Source organism: Podarcis raffonei, chromosome 5 (assembly GCF_027172205.1).
Source record: "Podarcis raffonei isolate rPodRaf1 chromosome 5, rPodRaf1.pri, whole genome shotgun sequence".
NCBI lineage: Eukaryota > Metazoa > Chordata > Lepidosauria > Squamata > Lacertidae > Podarcis > Podarcis raffonei.
The window spans coordinates 15860423-15879189 of NC_070606.1; the positions used below are offsets into that span (position 1 = coordinate 15860423).

The 18767-nt window shown below is 40.0% G+C and overlaps 1 protein-coding gene across 7 annotated transcripts in view; it reads right to left on the minus strand.

Annotated features, from left to right (window-relative positions):
* GBF1 (golgi brefeldin A resistant guanine nucleotide exchange factor 1) overlaps window positions 1-18767 on the minus strand; it is an 85995-nt gene that overhangs the window by 32968 nt on the left and 34260 nt on the right. For 6 of the 7 annotated variants that reach the window (XM_053387976.1, XM_053387973.1, XM_053387975.1 and 3 more), the window contains exons 4-10: window positions 12336-12467; window positions 11582-11700; window positions 11014-11122; window positions 10548-10608; window positions 8082-8136; window positions 1125-1251; window positions 55-272 (exon numbers count right to left, since the gene is read on the minus strand). In XM_053387976.1, the coding sequence (XP_053243951.1) occupies window positions 55-272; window positions 1125-1251; window positions 8082-8136; window positions 10548-10608; window positions 11014-11122; window positions 11582-11700; window positions 12336-12467 (821 nt within the window). The remainder of the gene's footprint in view (window positions 1-54; window positions 273-1124; window positions 1252-8081; window positions 8137-10547; window positions 10609-11013; window positions 11123-11581; window positions 11701-12335; window positions 12468-18767) is intronic. The other variant, XM_053387977.1, reaches the window with a different exon arrangement.

Genomic DNA, 18767 nt, shown 5'->3' on the forward strand with positions numbered 1-18767 from the left:
GTACAAACTATATTCCAGATGAGCAGTTTATCAGAAACTAGCTTAAGTTCATACCTGGGGCTCTAGCTGCTCTCTAGCTCTAGACTCAGTTAAAGGCACTGATGTACTGATTCCTAAAGGGTTGACCAACTGCAAGTCCGTAAGATCTTCCTTGGAGCTGATCTGAGAGGAGCTCTCTAAGCCACTGTCAGTGGAAGGGCTGACTGTAGTAGATGCGTTTTCTGAACTTCCAGATGAGACGGGAGAAGGTACATCAATGAAATTAACTCCACCTGTTGATAAGAAACAGCAGCAATAAGTAGTAGCTATGCACCCATTATTAAGTGGCTCAGGGCCACACTCCCACTTGTGTATGCACAGTACATTGGGCTGCCACTCATTACTTCTTCTGACACAGAACACAGTGGCCTGCCTCACTAGAATGGGTTGCACAGAGTGTACTCCACTGGGCTGCACTGGCTTCCTGTTGGCTTCTAGGCACAATTCAAGGTGCAATTCTATGTGTTCAGGAATTGCTAATTTAAAATTATTATTCTTGAAACACCTTTTAAAAATGTATGTAATGTTGTAGTATAATCCCTCCCAAGTTTCTTAGCTATTTTCTTGATGAACTGAAAGTTTATTTGCTAATTGTTCATACTTTACTTGCTAATGGTTGTACCACTCTCAAATATCTTATGTCAAGCAAACAATGTATTTTGTAACTGTCGTATATTAAGTAGTAGATCTTTCAAAGACAGCAGCATTAAGGTGCCCTTTAATTTTGTTACCTATATTGCCACATATAATTTTCTCCCTATTCAGTTACAACGAAGCAGGAAGACTTTATTCGTCTCCCTTACAATCATGGAACAAAGAAGCAGAGAGGTGGGGAAGATTCAGGTGGTTGCAACACAGGCTCCACAGCAGTGGGCCACTCTGTCCAGCAATAATGTGCCAAAGACCAACAAGGAAGCCAACTGGTGTGGGGTTCCCAACAGTCACAGCTCTGTTCGTTCACCGATATCCATACTATTGTGTATTCTGTGGTTGCAGAATCTTTGGAGAACACCTTTTATCAAGAACATGGTTAAGGTTATCATTAGAGTTGGGTTTCCATTTATATGTTACATCACTTGCCGTACCTGTCCCATTGGCAGCAAGCTGCTCTGTTCCTTGAGATACTTTGGCTACATGGCAAGAGTTCCGTGGCGATCTCTTCTGCTTTTTCCACTTTGATGAGTCACTCATTCCCCCTGCTCGCATTTTCAACTGTGAACAGCAAAACACATAAAATATCTCTTATAGCCATTCACCGTCACAAGAGAATTGGCAACAGCATTTGATCAGACCTAGAACCCTACGATCATGCCAGCTTACCCATGCTTCCTATCGCATGACTCATGATCTAGCCCAGCTTTAGTTGGAAATTCATTATCTGTGTATTACTTCAGTTTATAAAATATATTAAAAATTGTTATCACAGATATGTCTAGGGTTGAGCCTGAATCTGATTGTTGTGTGCCTATGTATGTAAATGCAAACAAACAAACCACTCCTTCAACATTCTCCCACATTCTCGCATAATAAAGAAATGGAATCAAAAGCCAAGTTATGCAGGTGAGGAGAGCCTCAGTTTGTTCTCAGTTGAGTTCTTGTTGAAGAGTTGAGTTCTCTTGTTGAGTTCTCTGGGACCAATTAAACAAGTTGCAAACTGGGATACAGTTGAAGAGGATGGTGTTACATAGTTTTAAAAAAACAGGTAAAAATGTTTCTGTAGTGGAGACATCTTTCTTCTCTGCTCACAAATATTTCTTTATTCTTTTGTTGGAAGGCTCCGATCATCATCCTCCCACAAAGAAGAGCGTAAGTTGTCTAGTGGGTGTGTGACATTGCCTGGATATATGTGCAGCATTACATTATGGGCTGCCAGCTTTTCTTTATTACATGGATTTTAGAATCCCACTTAAGATTTTTATGAAACTGTTGTGAAAAAATAAATCGTAGGCCTTTTGACTAGTTACATTCCCCCGCTATTTCTTAGCATGCTTCCAGAAGGCCTACCCAAATATAACTTTGATTTTAAACCTGGAAATCTCTTTTGCAAATTAAAAAGCTACAAAGGCAGCATTACTTTTGAATGTAATGATAGCTATGCCTAAATAAAAACAGCTTTCTAATCCACCTTGAACATCTTTGTTGCAAATGAAAGGAAACTTAATAGATTTAAGTGCATTTAATCACATAATAAATCATTTCTTTAAATAAGCACTGCAATTTTGCTCTGCCTCTGGAACTGGGGTGGGGGACCTCTGGCCTGTGAGTCATATTTGGCCTGCCGCAGGTCCCAATTTAGTTCACAAGGCTGTTCTCACCATATTATGCCCCCCCTGTGACATCAGGTATGGGGCAGGCAGAAGCACAGCCAGTCCCTACATAAACTAGGCTTGAAGTTACTGCCCATCAGAAGCCCTGTGTGGTGCTTTAAAGTCCTGGTGGTCATCACCTGGCAGCAAGCAATGGACAGGTGAGTGGCCCTGCCACCTACCAAATTTGGCCTGTGGATGGTAGGGGGGGAAGGATTAGGCCCAGCAGCCAGATCAGGTTCCCCATGCCTGCTCTAGAGATGCAAAAACACATCAACCTCTGATGGAGAAAAGAAAGTGAGAAATAGAAGCATAGCACCTGAGATGCGAGCAGGTCACTTGGCACCAAAACACAAGTTCTAACTCCTAATCTTGAAGTGGCATGATCTCAGCTATACTCAGTATATTTGATCTATTTATTTTAAGGGGCGTGTAGGCAAGGCATACATACATACATACATACATACATACATAGATACATACATAAATAATTTTATTTGTATGCCGCCTTTCCACAATAACTATGCTCAAGGTGGCTTACAACATGAAAAAATACATATCTGCAACGCAACAAAAGTAGTCATAAACAATAAATAAAACATTAAAAAATACACAACCAAACTGAAAAATTTCTGCAACGAGATCTATAGCAAAGATACAAAAAACCATCAGCAACAACATCCAACCCACAACAACACCGCAGCCCATGAGTCAGCAGCCTCAGTTTTGCAGCTGGAGTTAGTCAAGGCCCCGCCCCTCACAGGTCAGGTGGGAAAAGACCCACAAGGCCAGAAGAAGGTATTCCAGGACTCACAGCCAAGATGGCAAGAACATTGCTTTGCAGGGAAAATACCACTCATTTTAAATTATTACCCTGCCTTTCAATTCTATGATCTTCCATGATGACTTAATAGAACAAAAACTAAAATAAACTTGGAAATACCTAAGCACACGAACACTAAAACTGAAGAACATCAGCAAAAGCTATAAATTCAGCAACTGGCAGCATGATGATGATGATGATGATGATGATGATGATTTTAAAAGAAAAGGTCTGCGGAAAATAAAAGGAACTTCAGCCAGCACCTAAAACTCATTAAACTTGGCACCAGGTGAGCTTCACTAGAAGATATTTCCCAGGGCAGAGGACTTCAACTAACAGGCCCCTTCCCTGATCACCACCACCCCCTCCGCTTACAGTAAACACACCCAGAGGAGGACCTTAGCTCATTATTTTAATAGCTGGATAGGTGAGCAGGCAGTTGCTTTTTTAAAAAGGGCCCAAGTTGTACTGGACTTCAAAAGGTTAAAACCAACAAAATGAATTGTATTTGGAGATGGACTTAAGGATCAGTGAAACTGCTTTAGAATTTGTGAGGTATGTGCTGCCCAGCTGCCCCCATTCCACAGTCCAGCAGCTGTATTTGGACCAAATGGCATTTTCAAGTAAACTTCAAGGGCAGCACATAATACACTGCAGTAGTCTTATTTGGATGCTACTAGAGCATGTATAATTATGGCCAAGAGGGGTTCTTAGCTAGTGGAAAGCACTAATGGAAGCACTAAAGCACTAGTGGAAGGCTGGCCTCAACTAGAGCCAGGGCTTTTTCGGCTGTGGCTCCAATCTGGTGGAAGGCTCTGTCACAAAAGACTAGGGCCCTGCGGGACTTGACATCTTTCCGCAGGGCCTGCAAGACGGAGCTGTTCTGCCAGGCCTTTGGTTGGGGTTCAGTCTGACTCCCTCTCCCCTTTCATAAGAAATTGCATGAAAGTGGCCTCCCAATTTTTCTCACAGGCCCATATAAGTTCAGCACAAACAGTTGGGCCTGGTGAGCATTTAAGGTCCCCACCCTAATCTGCGGGTTGCCATCTGATTGGATTTTATTCTGATCCTGATCTGATTTGAGGATGTATTTTAATTGATTGTTTGATTTAATGTTAATGTGTTATACATTTGAGGTTAGCCGCTCTGAGCCCGGCTTTGGCTGAGGAGGGCGGGATATAAATAAAGATGATTATTATTATTATTATTATTATTATTATTATTATTATTATTATTATTAAGTGCCACTGATGACACTTAGATCTGGTCCTGTCTCTGGGTGTCTAACAACAACCTTAAGATGTGAACCCAATTCTTTAGGGGGAATACAATACCATCCAGACAGTACATCCATCTTATCTGGATTGAACTTCAGTTTATTGGCACTTATACTGTCCGCTACTGATCTCAGACACCAATTCAGCACATCTGCTGCCTCACTTGAATTTGATGAAAATGGGGGGGGGGGGAGAGACAGAGGTGGTCATCATCAGCACATTAATTAGAGTCAAGTATCAGCACTTTATGATCTCACTTACTGGTTTCATGCAGATGACAGTATGGGAGACAGAACCCATAGTACAAGTGGCTTAGAACAGAGTAACAGGCTCAAAGTATCACCTACTGAAAGCAGCCATACAGATTAGAATACAACCACTGGAGCATGTTGCAGTCAAACCTCACTCAACCTCCAGTACAGAAAGGGACCATGGTGGATGAACTCAAAAACCACTAAGAGGTCCAGGAGAATTAACAGGGTCACATTCCTCCTGTCCTTCTTCCAATACTGTTAATCTAGAAACAGATATACAGCCCTTCTCTTAAAAGGGAACATTTGTGACAAGCCAATACTAAGAACAATAGTGCCATTCAAGTTGAGGTAGACACAAGCTTTTTTATTCCTGACGTGCTTAGCAAATAAATCATGGTGCTATTGAGGGTTCCTTAAAATCAGAATGTAGACTGGAGAATGTAGACTGGGGAAAGCTTCACTGGGCTGCAACCATGCAGATGCAACAGTGACAAAAAAAAGGTATTGCTTATTTGGCACCATCTCAGACACCAAGTAGGCTCACACAGTGTTAGAACAGTTATGGCCCAAGTTTTATGTGCCTTGTGTTCAAGTTGTTATCACATCTGCTTTGCTGCCTCCTGCACCCTTGTGTAACAGGACGCCAAATGGGCTGTATTCAGTGGAAGGGCACTTAGAAGTGATAATCTTTATATCCTCAATCATCTACATATCCCACAATGTGAGCAGGGCTTCAACAGATGTAGCAGCCACATGAACTAGAAACATACACACACACGTTGCACTAAGGAATCCATCCAGAGCTTCTAGGGGCAGACCTGGAGCGTGAAATATGAAATTTAAATGTAATCCTCCTTCATCACGGACATAAAATGAAATCTCACAATTTGCATTGCAATTTATGCCACTTGTTAGTTGCCTTATCCACAAAGAACAATCTAATCTGACATAAATCCTATGTGGAAAAGAAAAGTGTTCATCATGCAGCTCTAAATGGAACTCTTTAAACCACAATGGTTAAAATATGAAGTTTGAAGAAGTGCCTTAAGCTCTCTGAATCCAGCTACATTAGAAGGGAAGGAATTTTATCTTAGATTATTATGAGTAATAATCAGTTTGGAAACATAACTCTAGCTCTGGCTAAACAACTTTGTAGAATAATGGCTACCTGGTAAGGGAAAGTGTGGATCCTGCATATTTGTGATACTGTTCTGCATATAGCTTTTCCTTTACTGAATTACTGAACGACTATCACATGGATGCAGCTAGCTTGTTTTGTCCTGCTCTGGAGGACAGAACTCAAACCAATGGGTTCAAGTTACAAGAATGGAGATTCCAACTAAACATCAGGAAGAACATTCTGATGCTAAGAGCTGTTCGACAGTGGAACAGATTCCCATGAGAGGTGATGGATTTTGTATCATTGGAGGTTCTTAAGCAGAAATTGGATGGCCTTCTATTATGCATGCTCTAGCTGAGATTCCTGCAATGCAGGGGGTTGGCCTAGATGACCCTTGGGGGGGTCCTTTCCAACTCTGCAATTCTATGATTCCATATACTAAGCCTTGTACCCTACCTTAGACAATGCATAAAACCTAGCAATATTTACAGTTGCAGTCGGTTTCCCTGCCGCAAATAGTTATGACCACCATCATTCATTTGTGCCAATATCTCCAGAAATTCATAAACTGCACTAAACTATAGCTTTCAAGATAGGAGATGGTAACCGGCCATCGATAGCACCATCTCTAGCTGATGTCCTCTATAAATTCTCAGAATATTTTGACAACAGCATTTCTGATGTCTGCAATGTCACTTCCTCTATATTGAAAGCCTTCCTCCCAACACTATCCCAAACAGAAGCAGTTTGCTACATGCATTCTTCCCCAAAGCCATGCTGCATAAGAAACATGAATGAAAGCTTTTGCTACACAACACATAACTACCACCCACAGATGCTTGCAGAAGGGAAGGAGAGAAAGAGAGACCTTCAGTTTCTTAAAGAGCAGTACTCTCTCTAACTGGTTCAGGGCTTTGGACTGTTCCCCATTACATAGTTCCAGTCTGTTGAGGAGATATGGAGAAATCTGTGAAAGACAGTCACATGTACCGTTTGAAAAAGAAAAAAGAAAACTAAACCCAAAGACAGAATCCATGTAACAAGGCAAGGAATGATGTAAAGCACATAATGAAAAGCAAAGCAGGACAGTAAGAGTGAAAACCAAGGCCTCTATGAGATGGAAGGAGCCACCCAGTGATTAATGAAAAGCTCTCACACAGGATATGCTTACAGAAAAGCATTCCACCTTTTACATCTAAGGCTTGCTTTATGTGACACACTCTTAATCTGAACACAGCATATACCTGTATTTGCAAGCATAAACCATCAGAAGTACTACTGAGCCTGCTGGTGCAAATCCTGAGCTCAAAATGTTTCCTAATGCATCAATCTAGGAAGAGATCTATGCATGCACCCTATGGCACTTCGCTCTTGAATATATCGAAGTTGCAGAAGGTTAACTGAATTTTCTCTCTTGTACAAATCAGATTTATAAATAGGAAAAATGTTGTCCTGAATATTCCTTATGATTCTGATAAAGTTCCCTGTATAACTTGACAGGGAAGAAAATACCCCTGTTATTACAGTACAGGCTAAGCTACAGGTTTCTTTGCTTCTTTTTACTGTTCAGCCCCACGCCCTCCCAGGTGACAGGGACTTTGGTGATGGTTGGGACATTTACTCCCACAAGAATAACACTTTTTGAAGGATGACTGCTGAATTATTGATGTGTGGTCACAAGAAAAGGGATTCCTATCTCCTTAAAAAGGAGAGAGACGGAGCAGGAGTTTGGAGCCCAATAAGAAAGCCGGGAGAACAAGGGGGCAGAGAAACAGGAGAAATAGACCGAAGTAAAGAAACAATTATATGCTTACTAAAACACACAAGCTGCTGCCCACATGTCAGCAAGAAAAGAACTGAGTGGGAAGCTATTCAGCCCACCCTTTGAGGTATGGGCACATCCCTGTTCTGGGAGGGAGACATGAGGTCAGTTCCTTAGCTACCACTCTAAAAATTTCCTGGTGTTGACTCTGTTCAGGTGCACAAAGATTACAAAAAAAGCTGCCAGTTAATGGAAGGAGGCAACAGACCTGGCTCACAGAAGTCACTTCCTTACAATGCCTGGGTTAAGTGATACAGTTGATGACTGACTGATTCACACTGGCATAAAGAGCGATAACCCAAACTCATTTCTTAGATAAGCCTGCACAAGATTCAGAGCTGTGCCACTGATACATATGTACATTTGTCCCACTTGCCCCCAGAATAGCGTAACTACAAACACTCAGAAGCAGTAGAATCCATCAACAGTTTGGGTCTTACCTTCTTTAAGTTAGTCCCTACGTAGCTCTTAGGCTCTTCTTTAAAGTGAGGTAATCTGGAACAACAAGAAAATACATATATTAAGGACAAGGAATAAGGGAAGGCCTTCTTCCTGCCTGGCAGCAAATAGAGAAAAATTGCAGTTCCCTGAAGGCTTCCCCTTGGAATATGGTTTATCTGCCCTCTTCTGATCAAAAGTTACACTACAGTGTAATAATCAGAAAAAGGAATAATCGGTCTTATCAGTTCGTGGGTAATGACTAAAGGTCAGAGCTTTGACTTGAATTCACATTTTCAGAAAATGACTGGGTCAAGTCTAATCTTTTGACTCCTAACACAGACACACTTAAAGAAACATTTGCTCTTTAGCTCTGAGTGTTGCCAGCCCTAGCATGGTAGAAAGTGAAGTATCTAAAACACATTAACAGTCCAGAAGAAGAAGAAGAAATCCTTCTCTATATGGACCCATTAATTCAGTAGAGCACTTATTTTGGAATGGATGAGAAAAGCAAAGTCGAATGTCTAGATGTATGAGCATTTTCACCAATATTCACATTTTACATTATAGCTAAGAGTCTTCTTCTTTTAAAAGGCCAAACTAACATGGTTATTGTTACTGAAAATGCAGGGTTGGCCACATAGTAAAAACTAATTAAGAACTGCCTTGCTGGATGCAGATGGAATGGATTTATTTGGGGGGGGGGTGTTTTTTGGGTGGGGGGGTAGACTGCCTCCCTCAGCATAGAACCACTGTGAATTAGCTATCTTTCTTTAGTCCTTGCAGATAAGTCCCCCAGCTCAACTCATTAGAACTTAATGAATTGTTTCAAGTGTACTTTTGAGGTCTGCAGAAGACTGAAGATATCTTTTAATTCAAATCTTTTAACTGAAAAATACAATAAAGCACTGAAGTATATATATTGCTAACAATGTAGACATAAGATCTAATAAATTTGTATTGTTATTATTTATACCCATAAATGGTTCAAGACCAACAACAAGAAATAGAAAGATAGATATATCTGCACAAGTTTTAGCTCAGTTGGGTCAAAGAAATTCCATTTAGAGCTTCTTGGCTCCTAAAACTCAAAATGGTCCTTAAGCTGTGTACTGGAGCTTTTAAATCAGCTGGTGGGTAAGTGGGTTGTACAGCTCAGATAAAAACTGAGGCAAAAGGCAGAGAAATGCTCTTGATATTCATGTGATCTGCCAGGCTATTCAGTGAAACTTTCACCTTCTAAGGTTTGGCCCTTTTGGTCAAAGACCACAGAGTAAAGCAGTACTTGGCATCTCCTGCTAGGACTTACCCTCAATGAACAACTAGCGTCATTTCTATTGCAATATCAGTCTCTAGTAGGCTTCTCCCATATGCAAAATGCATGGTGTTCAATGTTCACTTTCTATCACAGTCCTTTGATCGAGGCAGCTTAATATCTGAGGGCCTACCTGAAAAGTCTAAACCAAAATCTGCAAGTAGCAACTAGGAAATGCATAGTTAGCTCAGGATGCTAATGATGTCTGGGGTTACAAAGTACCACAGACAAATGGGCTCTCTTTCATATATCATTTATCATTTTGCATCCTTACTGAGTGAGATAGCAGGCTTTCAAAGATGCTGGAAACCTATAGCTCTTTGTACACAGAGTAGCTTGCCTTTCTGTCTTTTTCAGAAGCTAACTATATCTTCTGGAAACATCCAACTGAATAGTTAAGAGTGAAATATAGATAAAAAACTATTAATAACCCATTTTTAAAATATCAGAACTACAACAGTACAAAAGGTAAGCAATGTCATTTTACATTCTAAAACCTAAGCATTATGTGTCCCAATTTCCTACAGCAAATATACGAAATACTCAATCTGATCTAGATTCATATGAAATACTCTTGAAAATCCTTGGTCGTAATAGAATAAATGCTGTGGTACAGTAACTGGAAAGTGTATCAGGATATGTTGGAAAGCTTATAACTCAGGCACAGACTCCTTGTCACAGACAAATTATCCAAATTAGTTTTCCCAGATTCACAGTGAACCAAGGTGAAAAAGTACTTCAGTAAGCAGGAACAAATCATCTTAACTAGAAATACATTGAGTAGTAAAAGCCAACTGGATCCTGCATTTAAAAAAGCGTCTCAGATGCATGTTGTTTGAAACATAAACCCTTTTGCTAAACCAGCACAGTTAAAACTAATAGTGGCAAACCATTCATGTTCTCATTGCTCTGCACCATTTCCAACACTATTGCCATGTTTGGATGTCACATTAAACCAGAGTTAGCATGCTAAGAATGAGCCTCAGCAAGGACCAAGCATTTGCATGGACCAGATAATGCTTGGACTGGGTGATATTCAGGAGCACGCCTGCCTGCCTGCCTGCCTGCCTACCCACCCCCGACTGAAGTGTGGATTCTTCCTGTCCTTGAAGGGCCACCTGAGCTGTGCTGAGACAAACACAAGGAGGTTTACCTTGTGAAGAGCAGCTGCACCATGTCGACCAGAGTGTGCTCTGCAGATTTTCTCAATAACTCTGAAGACAAAAACAAATAACACAGGTGTCATTACTTGGTGTGATATTATCTAGAGGCTTCTCCAAGTAGACTCCCCTCCAAGTGTTGTTTACAAAGGATTACTGAAAATTTATTAAAACCAGCTTCAGCCTCAGCTGCGCAGCAGAATGTGCAAAGGTACACTAAGTGGCGCTACAGAGCTGAAACAGCGGGTGAGTGAAAGAAACACACAGGCAACTGAGCAAAAAGCGGTCTGCAAACACCTTTTTTATTATTACTAAGTTCAACTGCGCATATTTAGCATATTTTATGCTTGTTTATGTTCCAGCGCATACTCATATTGCAGACAGAACTCTGGTCATTTACTAGAAACCATTACCCATCTGGGAAAGTTTGGGGTTTGCTTTCTTGCATTGAAAACCTACCACTAAGTCTCATCTCAAAGCATATACGGAAGCAAGACTGCATGATTTCACAAACTGACTCATTGGTGAGATGAGCTCCAACTGGCGTCAGGAGCAGAGTCCTCAGGACCTGAAAAAGAACAAATAAAGATGACATTCCAACAGCAGTGTCAGGAAGAGAACTCATGTACAACAACAGAGAATATCTGAAAACTTCAACTGAAGGAAGGGAATGGGGGACTACATCTCTTGCATGCCATAACTGCTATTACTCTCACTTAAAGAATGAAAGCAAACAATGCTTTGCCACATACTGTGATTGGGCTCTCACCCCTCACTCTACCACACCAAGGAAGCCTAATTTTCACTACAAAAGATCAAAAAAACTCCTCTCTAAGTCCAGTTGAGGATTATTTTGCACTGGAAAGCTTTTAGTGCAAGTACAAGAGTCCTAAGTTTAAAAATATTGATGAAAACTAAAGTAGAAGTCCCAACACCATTTTTCTTCCCCAAGCCGGTCTCCATGGAACAAGATTAACAGGGCACCAGGCAGAAGACATTACACTAATTGCCCCTTTGTTTCACATACCTGCAAGATCTTCATCAGGACAACTTCATCACTCGCAGGGTCTGTGCCCACAAACCGGGCATGTGTGACAGCATCTGCCATGTTCTCCATTCCCTCAGCTGTGCCCTCATGGTTAGAATCTGTATAACAGAGAATTTTTTGACATTATCAAACCAGGGGAATTTTGCACCACAGCAAAATTCTCCATTCTTATTTCCATGGCTTTCCTTTTCCTTCCCTGCGTTTCATCCAAAGCTCTCTTTACTCAGATTAGAATCACAGTTCAAGTTATGGTTCAACAAAAGATAAATTCTTATTTGGCAATGGATTGATTTCATGCATTTAATACTCCAGTAATTAGTTGGTGCTATTTATTATCTTTAGTTCCAACTTTGGTAGCTTGGTTTTCACACGATACCAATCCTTTTGCAATCTGCATCAAAATTCGTTGTAGAAAAGATCAGTCCTTATTTGCTGCATTTTTATGCCACCCTTAATGTAAAAGGATCCCTGAAGATATTGGTTTTGAAGTACCACTACATATTACTCTATATACTTTCCATTCTTCAGTTGTAATCAGTTTTCAGTATTTTCCAAATGACTCAGTTTCCCTCCCCCAGAAGCATATGGTATATCTGCTGAGGGCAGGGAGGAGATAAAGTATCTTGCTCCATGCCCAGAATTGAAATGCGGTCCTTCTTCTGGGACATTCACTCAGCTGCGTGAAATTATGTAGCTGACATGAGAAGGCAAAACAATTATTCCAAATCATTACCTATTAGTGCATACGAGAGGAACTTATTTACAGATGTCAAGGCCAATCCAGTGATGGGGCCTGTAGTATCTTCCGAACGAATAACTTCCAGAAAAGGTCGAAGGAAGACAATAGGCTCAATGGATGAAAGCTCTAAAGCAAAAGACAAATCACAACATTATAAAAAAAAAACATGTAACATCACCTCCAGTGCAGGAAGAGCAATGTCTCCCCTTCTCAGACTCAAGTCTTGCAAACCCATGGTTCAACACACTGAGCAATTTCATTTATGTAATGTAAAGTTTCAAATAAGTTAAACACTGCATGGGAAAAAATAAAAATTTAAAAAGAGAAGGCCCAGAAGAGGGAATAGAAGGATGGAACACAAACACAGAGAGATTATAAAACTTAATATTTTGGTAAACTCCTGAGCGAGTTTCACTGCTTAAATACGAACATGTGGCATACTGGGCATACCGGGGCCAATTCACTAAGAGAAATGGTAGCATTTTGATTGAATGCCAGCAATCATATTAGCCACACAGACAAAAATCCAGGTCCACTCAGCACCCACCAGCTACAACAGTCATTAATAATTTGCCTTGGATACCTCAAATACATATAAAAGAATGTATTGAAGACCAATTTACTTTCCTTTATAGCACATAATGAAAACAACCTTAGACACACGATTCTCAAAGTGTAGAAGGACCATAAATAGTTGCAACACCAAAGTTCAGTCAGTCTTTTCCTAGACTTCTCTAATCACTCATGCTTATTAGGAAACCATCAGATGAGCTGCCTACCAGAATAATAATAATAATAATAATAATATAATAATAATAATAATAATAATAATAATAATAATAATAATTTTATTATTTGTATGCTGCCCATCTGACTGGGTTGCCTTCCGATGGGCAGAAGGGCATCGTTTGGGGGTTATGGCCTTTCATGACTATTTCAACAAGGCAAAGCATTGTACAACTGAAACATAAGAAATATAAAAAGCAACAGAACCCAATCATTATCCCATCACATGTACAATCCTATAAAAGAAGAAATACATATAAAAATAAGTAATAGAGCTGAGGAGGCTATAATGCATAAAATATTCTCAATTTGTGTACAACCAGGATTCTTCCACACACATACATCTGAAACCATATTTGCCAGCATCATAGAGAGTCCCTCTTTTTGTAATGACATCCACTCAACTGCAGTAGAATCAATCTAGTAAATCCTTGGCAAACAGTGGCGGTGCTGAGAATTCACTCATGTGAATCTGACAGTTGTCCTTTCCCAGCTTAACTCTGATGATTATTTTTTTTAAAAAAAACCACACACACCTGTTATTTAGAAACAAATTAAGTACGGAGTATATTTGCAATACTTGTGCACCTTAACCAGACTTTATAGGATTGTTCATAGGAAGTCTTTGCCATCTATACCAGTTGTAGCTTCCAAACTGTTTTCAAAGACAGGTTCACGATAAAGTAATTGATCTGAGAGTTGCGTGACCCTGACATGAATGAATTCTCAGCAACTTCAAGGCTCAGTGCTTGTAGACTGTCTATAGCAACGGATTTTAACTCCAAATGAAATAACTAAGACAAAATGCAAGCAATCCCCCCATGACAAATGTGTCTGCCCCATGACCAAACATTGATAGTTATTGATCCTGGATTTACTAAGAATTAAAGCAACGTTTCCAAAATTCTCTTAACTGCTCTTAACTGAGAAAGCAACTGCTCCAGCACCCCAGTAAAGCTAAATTAAACCCAAAGGAATTCCTTTGAACTGCACAGACAGAATGCTCTGAATCAAGTTTTGAAGTGTGTCAATTTAAGCACTCATTTTACCTTTCAAATAGAAATTGACACATGTCAAAAAGACCAATTACATTGTAACACACTATGGAATTCTTCAGTCACTACTCCAATGTGGGATTTCATACCAGATTTTTCTTTCAAGATAACTGGCCAAAACTAAGGAAGCAGACAATTGAAAAGCCCAGGAGAAATTAAAAACTTCTACAGCAATACTTTAAATTCAGTAACTATCCATAGCTCTTCATGGCTTGCACACTATGAATAACTTCTTCATTCCCAATTCACTCTGTTGTCAAAGAAAATGCTCTATTGTTCTAGCCAAAGGGTAAAGGGACCCCTGACCATTAGGTCCAGTCGCGGACGACTCTAGGGTTGCGGCGCTCATCTCGCTTTATTGGCCAAGGGAGCCGGCGTACAGCTTCTGGATCATGTGGCCAGCATGACTAAGCCGCTTCTGGCGAACCAGAGCAGTGCATGGAAACGCCGTTTACCTTCCCGCCAGAACGGTACCTATTTATCTACTTGCACTTTGATGTGCTTTTGAACTGCTAGGTTGGCAGGAGGAGGGACCAAGCAACGGGAGCTCACCCCGTCGTGAGAATTCGAACCGTCGACCTTCTGATAGGCAAGCCCTAGGCTCTGTGGTTTAACCCACAGCGCCACCCGCGTGCCATTCTATTGTTCTAGAGAGCCTGAAAACAAGAATTTCAGCTTTGTTCTCAGTTAACTATCTTGGCTGTTGCATCTGTCTACTTAGCTTTTCTTCAAAGCTTTTCTGTAAACCGCCTTGATATTTCTTTGAAATGAAAAGGTGCTACACAATACTGTAATTACATATCTACCAAGGAAAAAAAATTGATTAACATACGTCTACCAGAGACCTCGGGACCTCACTCCCAGTTAGAGCACAGTAGACAATAATGGTCAATATAGGCCAATGATCTGACTCAGAATAATGCAGCTTCATCTATCTTTGGCCAAGGCCTTGGAGATGCTGAAACAACCCTTAAAGGAGTACAATATCATAGATTTTCCAATGTCAGAGGTTAACACAGCCAAAAAAGAAAGCTGCAGGGACACTTTACAGTTCTCTTTTCTTCCAAAACAAGGATTAATAATTGTACCAAAAACATTATGGTCTTTGTATACGAATCACTGAAAGACTAACTTAGGGGTCAGACATGTAAAATAACAGGTGAAAAAGTGGACAACCATTCTTGGGTCAACTATTCCGATCTTTATATGCATTAAAATATATTACTTGTACATTAATGATGTAAGGTTGTGGATAAGATTTATTGATATCATTTCCATAGCACTGTAAAACAAAATGTTGTATAAAAGTTAAACAAGAAACCAAACACTTCTCATGGCAGAAATAAGGTACATGGAAATTGGAGGCCAAAGTCTCTTTCTTACTTTAAGAAAACAATTTTAAACTGATAGGGTTGCAGATTCTGCTGTAAAATGGTTCTTTAAAAAAATATATATGATAATCTGCTGGGAGGCATCAAATTCCACAGGTAGAGAGCCGGAACTGAGAAAGAATGAATACATATAATAGAACAGCAAATCTTAGGACAAGACATGTAGTGCTAGAAAGATCATTAGAAACTATACCAGGGTTTTAAAGAAAACAAGGGGGGTGCTTTTCATCAGGACTACATAGCACATGGAGAGAGAAGGTTTAACCCTTTCTTCCTAAACTGCAATTGTGAAGAAACACACACAGGCATGAATAGTAGCCTTTCATTAAAGTTGTCATTGAGATCTTGTTTTCTAAGGCTGAGGGATTTTCAGTGGGATTACAGTTGGGGAAGGGATTAAGCTTCCCCTTGTTACGCTGTAGTTCCAGTCAAAATCAGACATACCTTCTATTGTTGTTGACTATCATTTCTAAGGTTTGGTTATGTAAATGTAAATAGTGGGAAAACAATGAAGAGAACATGCAAGAGGAGAAAGAGAAGAGAGTTGACAGAACCACACTGTAGCTGAAATGTCTGGACCTCTAAGGACAGAAATGTTTAAACACACAAGAGGAGCTGGACAGGTAACCTTTTATTTTTTAAAAAACATGGAAGAGAACTTGTTTAAGAAGTGGTAAACACGGATATTACAATTTCCAAATTGTTACCAATGGGTACCTTTTGTGACTGTATCCTTAGCATGGTTCTTTAAAACAGGATGCAAAGTAAGGCTACTTTCTCCCATGCCATTTGCATGGCTATATCTCACTTTGTTTCACATGTGGAGTGCTGTTGAAGGGCTTTGCCATTCCTTGGAATGTGTCACTAACTTTGCTGATAGAACCCAGCAGGTGAAACAACTGTGTAAGGCGGCTGGCTGCCTTTTCTCTGCAACACAGTCGGTTGTGTTTTCTGCTGAAATGAACTAGTGTGAAATTAAGTCATGGCTGCTGCACATGTTTAAACTTTTAGGGAAATGCACCTCTAATAAAGGATTAACTCCTTCCTGTCTTCTGAATATGCTGTCTAAAGATTTAGGGCTTGCTTATGATCAAGGTAAATATAATTCACTGACAGTATCCAGAGTTTTCCTCTATAAGCATCAAGGTGTGTGTGTGGGGGGGGATTAATGGAATGAGAAGATAGGCCTTGCAAAAGGAGGCTTCCTGCTCTTCCCACTCCACTTCCTGGATCAGGGCAGCTAGGAAGCACACAGCTTGAGCAGAGAGGCTGCAACAAGTCTCTCCTGACAGCTTCCCCCTGAAGCTGGGTGTGCATAATAACACAGGCAGCAGCTGCAGCCTAGAAACTTGAAATGCAGCTGTCACCTGGCAGATTCTCCTGTTGTCTGGTGACTCCATGGATTTACTGGGCAAGAGGACCCAGCATGGCCATGTCAGAGAACCATGACACAATCCCCACCTCTGTTTTTTACTGAAACATCCAACTTAATTGAAGTTTTCAAGCTAATAAAATAAAGCACCACATACACACACAAATCTAAGGTAATTTGATCTTCTTGCAAAGACTTGAGTAGTATTTGTCCAAATGCAGATAAGCAAATGTGTTAGCACCTCCCACTTCCACCATAATGTCCAATGCAAAACATAGGGAAGGCATTTTAATGGGTGCACAACATGCGCACCTATTTCTCATTACACAATTTCATTTTATTTATTTAAAGAACTGATAAACTGCTGGATGCCAATCATCTACATACTCTTTCCAGCTTGTTATTGTGCTATGCAGAGTGGCAGAATATTGCTCAAAAGACAATGGTTAAATTGGCTTAATTGTATCATGAAATCTTCACTGTATCTTTTCTGGGGCAATGTTTTGGGAAACGCTTTCTATTTTTGCGATGTGTTCCGGCAGCAGCAAAAGTAACATTTTCATTTCTGAAAAAAAGACTGTTGCAGTTGTATGAAGCAGCAGTGGCAGCAACGGCATAACATGCCTTCATCTACAAATACATGGAATTGCACAGGCCCCAAAGTGGCAGAGGTGATGAGGGAAACCAGGCCAGGGGGCAATCAGGATCATGCATGCAGATGTGAAAATAAAAATACAGTGGTACCTCGGGTTAAGTACTTAATTCGTTCCGGAGGTCCATTCTTAACCTGAAACTGTTCTTAACCTGAAGCACCACTTTGGCTAATGGGGCCTCCAGCTGCTGCTGCGCTGCCAGAGCATGATTTCTGTTCTCATCCTGAAGCAAAGTTCTTAACCCAAGGTACAATTCCTGGGTTAGCGGAGTCTGTAACCTGAAGTGTATGTAACCTGAGCTACCACTGTATGGGCTACATTCTATTTTTGTTCACCATTTATACTTGAATTCAAGTAAAAGAGTTTGTCTGTTAGAAACAGTAAAGGAAAGAAAAAAACCATAACTGCAAATGTACAAAATACCGGTATATAGATAAAATGGATCACAAATAATGACAAAAAGTGACAACAAACACATGTTGTCATGTTGCAAACTGAAGTAACAGGCAATATATGCACAATAACTATTAATTCATGATTTTCTACAGTGACTTTACAGAAAAATCATACATTCACAAGATCATATTGTTGCTTGCCACCTAACTGGCAAAGATCCACTTTGATTAATTCTTGATTATAAAGCACTAATATAAATCTGGATTTTGTTTGGGAAGAAATATCACAGATACTGTGTCCATTATTACTAAATATTAAAGCAAATAAATTGAATACATTGTGAATTATTTCAGTGATATATCATTTGTAACCCATCTTTTAATTTTATTTTCTAATTTTGTATATAAGAGATATATAAGGTTTGCTTCCCTTCCCTACACACACATGAAATTGCTGATTCAGTTGATAATCCGAAAGTGGGTAACTATGGACAAGGAGTAGTAAACAAAACAAAACAATGTGTCAGAAACATTCATTTGATGCATGTTCTAATGAGTTGTATTCAGTCTAAATCTTACATGTTCATTTAATAAAACACATCAGTTAGCTGGGAAGGATATCAAAGTCATCTAAGTACTGATGACAGTATTAAGGGGATTAATATTAATCTTGGCTGTTTCAGGTTATTCAAAAAATAGTAACTGTTCCATCCAACAAGAGCCAGAGGGCAGCATGGGAAAGCCTAAACAAGAGTAAGAAGATTAATGAACCCT